We start from the raw sequence: 6000 nt of genomic DNA on the forward strand, positions 1-6000 counted from the left end.
TTTCTTTCGTCCTAAAACTGGAGATCTGCGTATAACGAGGGCTGTTCATGCAATGTGGATTTTAACACTGTTGCTGTTGCTCCATCGCAACAGAAACAGGTGGCAGAAACAGTTCTAATAACAGTTTTCTTTAAAGGTACATTGTGTAGGAATTACTCCCATCTACTGTAGCGTTGCGGTTGTATATCACAAGCAACTCAGTCGTATTTTTCATGCTGCATTCACATGAAATTGGGCAGACGGCAGACGGACGACAGCCACTGCACGTAACGGCATAAATAAGCCTCTATGTAAACAAGTGGTCCATCAGCACGAGGCAAAACAATACACGTGACAATATGTTGTCATGGCGATGTGGTTTTTGTTTACCTGACCCACGTTTTACCGGCTTTCTCTGGACTTCTGTGACTAAACTGACATCTGGTTTGTTACCGACGGCCGTCTGCCCGACTGCAGGTGAATGCAGCATCAGTGTAACGCTCCGTTCCTCCTCACTGCGTTACCGCGGTGACTTTTCACAGACGCCACCTCGACCTGAGCCGACAGCTCCGGTGTCTCCGCTGAGTTTCCGTGGCGACACGACGTGGCAGCCAGCACCGAGCTTACCCGCTCCATGTAGATATGAACGATATGAACGGCAAATTCAGAGCTGAAAGGGACACTTCAGTTTGTTGATGGGGGGGATTACTAATTAATGAAAAACAGACTTTTGAACCAAATAATCGATTTTCGTGAATAGATAACAGGAGAAGTTACACAATGTCCCTTTAAAAATGTACTGGCTGTAATTGTTTCACCATTTTGTACATTTCCTGGATTAAAGCTTTTACAGTGACTGCGTGTGTGGTCTCACCTCTGCGCAGTGGCAGTAGTTTGTTTTCCAGGATGTCTCGTGCATCCGTGCCCTCGTCCATCAGGTCCAGCTTGGTGATCACACCAATTGTCCGCAAACCTGAAGAACGCGATGTCGCTGTTAATACTGATGGTCTAACATTCATACATGGAAGCAAGATCATAGGGTTTACATGGATCATTTCATAACATTATTTAATCAGATTAATTTAATTGTACTTCTTCTCAAAATCTTGTACCACCTGATAGAAACTTATAGCACACAATGTAAAATCAAGATCCAGACACAATGTTTTGAGCTTAATGCTAACATCAGTAGCCACAACAAGCTCAAGTTATGTATATAATGTTTTTCACCATATTGTTCACCATTTTATTTCCGTGTGTTAGCATGATGCTAATGTTTGATAAATGGTATTCGACACAAACTACAGTCAGCACTGAACACCAATTACAATTCATCCTAGAGGTACCGACCTTCACCAGCATCACTAACTGAATGCTCACATAGCAGCAATAAGTAATTTATATAAACTTTATGAAGAATATAAGGTTAAAGTTGACATAGTCACTTTCTGTTTACAATGTAACAACATCACTATTTAATACAACTGTTGAACAGTTGATCAGCAGCAGATGTAGCTACATTATATTATCAGTCAGGATAATGTTACAAACTTCACTTGTACCTTGAAACTTTTAATAAGACCCTCTGGATTGAATGAAAGAGGGCAAAAGGCAGCAATAATTCAATTTAATTATATCTCTGCTAATCTTATTCAATACATCTATGCTGCCAGGAAGTCTTTTAATAATGTAACTGTTAATTATTCTGATGAGCCGGCGCCTGCACTGAGGCAAAGATTAATTGAAAGAAGAATAGAGCTAATGGGTGCAAGATACAGGAAATGGTAATAAGCTTTGTGCCAAATTAGAGCAAAAAAAGATGGTTTCACTAAGGAGCAATACTAAGATAATGTAATAAAAAAGCTACAGAGAGTATTTTTCAGCTCTTACCCTGAGGGTCCACCTCCTTGGCTATTTTGAGGGCGTCAGAGTTGGCCAGGTCAGTGTTGGCTGGGGTGACGGCGAGGATCAGACAGCTCTCCTTGGTGATGAACTGAAGCAGCATATCTCTGATCTGGTGCTCGATGTCATGAGGCTGGTCTCCCACGGCAACTTTGGTCATCCCCGGCAGGTCGATCAGGGTCAGATTCAGCACTGAGAGATTTAGTAAGTAAGTTAGATAGTTAATTAATTTACACAAACATGCAAAAAAAAACACACAATAATAATAAGTACAAGGGAACATACAAACTCCTGTAGAGAGGTAATAAAAAAAACAGTGCAAAAACAGTTTCATCATTCAAATAATTAATGCAAGTGCACAGAACATCATAATTGCATAGTCTTTTAATGAGATGAAGTTGAATACAAACTGTAAAAGTAAGACGTTGATGGGTAGTTTGTGTGTGTGTGTCTGTTACCATTAGGAGAATAGACTCGGAGGTTGATGGGGATGGGTGAGATGCCCTTGTTGGATCCAGTGAGACGTTCGGTCTCTGCTTCAATCTCCAGACGGACTTCATCAAAGTCCACAAACTTGCGACCCTTACAGTGCAGAAACTCTGCATACTCTGCAGGGCAGGATGAGACATGTAGATGGGACACGAGGTAAACAAGTCAACAACACTGTACAATGACTGGCAAGCTTTTTGTTCAGATTTATCAGTTCTCTTCCGCTACACATGCGTGACTCTATTTCTTGAAAAGCATGGTGTGCAAACTCTTTCCAAAGAGCATAGCACTGAGTCATACTTGCCTGCTTTACTGTTAACCAGCTGGAGGATGAGAGGACGACGGGTGACAATACCAGACCCTCTGGGCAGAAAATCCCTGAGGAGGACACAGAGACAATGTTTAGCACATAATCCATACACAACTTTGTCATGTCAGACAGATTTTTGCGTGACTGACATGTGTTACAATTACAATATCACTTTACATGTGTTAAATAAATACACAATAAACTGGAACCACCACAAAACGAACAAACAAAACAAAAGGCATTTCACCTCCAATTACATCACAACTGCTTCGTACAAAATAAGAGTTTAAGCTCTCTACCACTAACTATATGCAGGCCTCAGTCTCAGAGTGCATGCATTATTGATACAAGGCCAAGATTGACTTACAACCCTATTCATTATAAATAGTGCAGAGAGAAACGTCTCCCTCTGTTTCCTCTTCTCATTACACACACGTTCATGTGAATGGAAACTCATGTTCGATAGAATGGTGATCGTTTCCAGGTCAGTGACTACACATCTCTCCAAGCAATGAGAATATGTCCCTGTCTGTCCGTCTGTCTGTGTGTTTGCCAGGTCAGAGGAAAAGACAGGGTTTGGTTTTAGCATATGGTAAGGTAACCAGGCCACACACAGACACACACACACACACAAACACACACACACAAAACCCCCACACATTTATTTGAACATATATGAAGAGCCAGTGCCTGCTGTCCACTGCTGACAGAGCAGTCAGGATGTTACACAACTGTGGTTCCCATCCTCTTTCCTCATCTCTTCCTGTCACTTATGAAACCACATCACAAATACTATGATTACCAACTAGACAGTTAATCAATTCAATCACAGTCGTTCAGTGGCCATCTCTGCCAAACATTTGTAAAACTATTCAAATGTGGGGGTTGTTCTTTAAAAAATAAAAATCATAGAATTGATACTTAAATTCTGTTGGTCTGACATTCATTTGGTCGATGTGTGATGGATGTTTTCTTACCTTGACCTGTGATCAGTGAGTCTTATATGTGATTTGGTTTCAGCTTCTTAAATGTAACTGACTTTGGTTGTTTTGAATGACAAAACATCAAGAAGCCATTACCTTAAGGCCTGCTTCTTTTTTTCTTTTTTTACTTTTCATAAGCTAAACAACACTAAAACAATAAAGCCTTGTCAGCATGTGACTCCTGTGACTCACAGCTGTCCACCAAAGTCTGACTTTTAGTTTTTCATTTGAGTCATTCTTCAAGGCCTACAGAGGTAACACTATACAATCTAAATGTTTCCCCAATCATTTCTGTCTAACAAGCTCCTCTCAGACCTCACAAAATCAGCTTGGGAAAAAATAAATACACTAGTAATAATAATTTTAATAATAATGAAAAGAATTTTTGGGGCAAACTTGACTAAAATGTCACAGGCAGTGTTTGACTTCTGTGTGTCAGCGGGCTAATTAACAAACATGAAAACCCCTCTGTGTGTATCTGGTACCCAGTGTGTCATATACACATGACAGTGCAGCTGGTGACATCACTGATGACCCCAGCACAAACACATCAATGCCCCTACTGTCTCCCCCAGCCACTGCTTGGGACTTGGAGACAAAAGGCAACAGGAAAAAGGGGAGACGTGGTCGCCTAATCAACGTTCTCTATCTTTAGGACAACAAGTGAAATCATTCTGACATGTAGACAAGTAAAGTGCTCTCATCTCTGGTGGGTCCCCTCACTTAGAGAGAGATAAAATCACAAAAGCTGTTGAAGCTGTCTTCAGTAGATTAGGCCTGTACTGCAGCGACACAGCCATGTCTTCTTCCCTTTCCCTTTCCCTTTCCTCGTGGCCTGATGTTAACCTGAGCTTTGTGTGATACGTTTTCATTTTAAAACTGCCAAAGGGGTTCAGATCTGGTCAAGCAGAGCCAAGCATATGGCATTAATGTTGGTTTGCATCATCAAGAAGGAGCCACAACAACTGCTCATTGAAATTCCTTCGAACTCATTCATCAACCTCACACAGACATTCAGCAGTATTTGCATGCGGGGAGCGTAGTCTCCTGCCTTTTTCAATTTATTTTCTGTTGCCGTCCAGTAATTCCTTTATCTGACAGTGACCTCATCAAACCTGCCAACCACATCCTTGAAAAGTAAAACATTGACCTGACCTATGTAATGTGAGGCCCATAAAGACGTATTTACAACACCGGGAGAGCAATCTGAAGAAACAACAGCCTTTGTGAATGTTTGACAGAATGGGCCTTATGTGGAGCACTCAGTGCATATAGACTAATGTTAATATATCATCTGAGGAGATTGCATTTGATCCTGGATATGGATTGCCAGGCTCTTATGCGCCTTAAAACCAGTCACTCCACAGTTTTTGTTTGTCAATGAACAGCTGTTTTCTGCGTAAAATACGTATTTATCAATCGTGAATAGCTCAGCTCCAAAATGGAAAGAATCCGTTGGAAAAAAGAAAAAAAAAGAAAAGAAACATTAGGAACTGGGAGGCTCCAGCACACGCAGCGCGTAACCAAGTGCTTAGTTGGCGACTTTGACGCAAAAGCTTTGTAAAGTTTGTATTAGAAGAGCAACCTCATTCGCAAACTATGAAATATTCACATTCAGTGTATCAGATGAATCCAAGGCAACATATGAACGGTACAACCTCCCGACGAAATTCTCCAGCACGGAGCTCTTCCCTGCGCTCTGGCCGCCAACCACCGCTATCTGCGGCAGGTCCAAGTTGCAGCTCTGGCCGATAGAGCTGAAGGCGTCCTGGAGCTTGTTGATCAGGGGAATGAGGTCTTCCATCCCCCGGTTTCCCATCGCGGCACTTCGCTCAGCCCAGTGGGCTCTGTCGTGCCCCTCTCCCCGGTCAAATAAGAGCCAAAGGGTCGCTCCGACAGCAGATCAAAAAGTTCCCAGATAGCACTGCACACTGTCCCGGTGCCTGCGACTTTATTTCAAGTAGGTTAAGAGTCAAGAGTCCCGACAGCCGTCAGAGCCTCGGGGAGGTTATACACGGGATGATTGCATGATAAAAAGTGGCCACATTAGACTAAAAAACTTCTGTCATCATCCGGTCAGGCGACACCCAGCCTCCGCCGGAGATTATAGCTCCTCCTCCAGCGGCTTTGTGGAAGTTCATTGGTCAGCTGGGCCGTCCGTCACAGCATGTGTACATGTCATCGGTTTGTCTGTTACAGGACAGTCGTTTATGGACTTCGGCAAGGGAAAAAAAATAGGATTCGCACCACTCAGGCATACTTGGTTTTATCCCAAAATAATAATAATAATAATAATAATAATAATAATAATAATAATAATAATAATAATAATAATAA

At 42.0% G+C, this 6000-nt stretch overlaps 1 protein-coding gene across 2 annotated transcripts in view; it reads right to left on the minus strand.

The window, feature by feature from the left end:
* LOC311002376 (dynamin-2-like) overlaps positions 1 to 5725 on the minus strand; it is an 87335-nt gene extending 81610 nt beyond the window's left edge. For both annotated transcript variants that reach the window (XM_083993728.1, XM_083993727.1), the window contains exons 1-5: positions 5322 to 5725; positions 2675 to 2748; positions 2340 to 2489; positions 1870 to 2073; positions 854 to 952 (exon numbers count right to left, since the gene is read on the minus strand). In XM_083993728.1, the coding sequence (XP_083849854.1) occupies positions 854 to 952; positions 1870 to 2073; positions 2340 to 2489; positions 2675 to 2748; positions 5322 to 5482 (688 nt within the window). In that variant the 5' untranslated portion in view covers positions 5483 to 5725. The remainder of the gene's footprint in view (positions 1 to 853; positions 953 to 1869; positions 2074 to 2339; positions 2490 to 2674; positions 2749 to 5321) is intronic.
* Positions 5726 to 6000: the final 275 nt, after the last annotated feature.

This window comes from Trachurus trachurus (assembly GCF_905171665.1).
Source record: "Trachurus trachurus genome assembly, chromosome: 1".
NCBI lineage: Eukaryota > Metazoa > Chordata > Actinopteri > Carangiformes > Carangidae > Trachurus > Trachurus trachurus.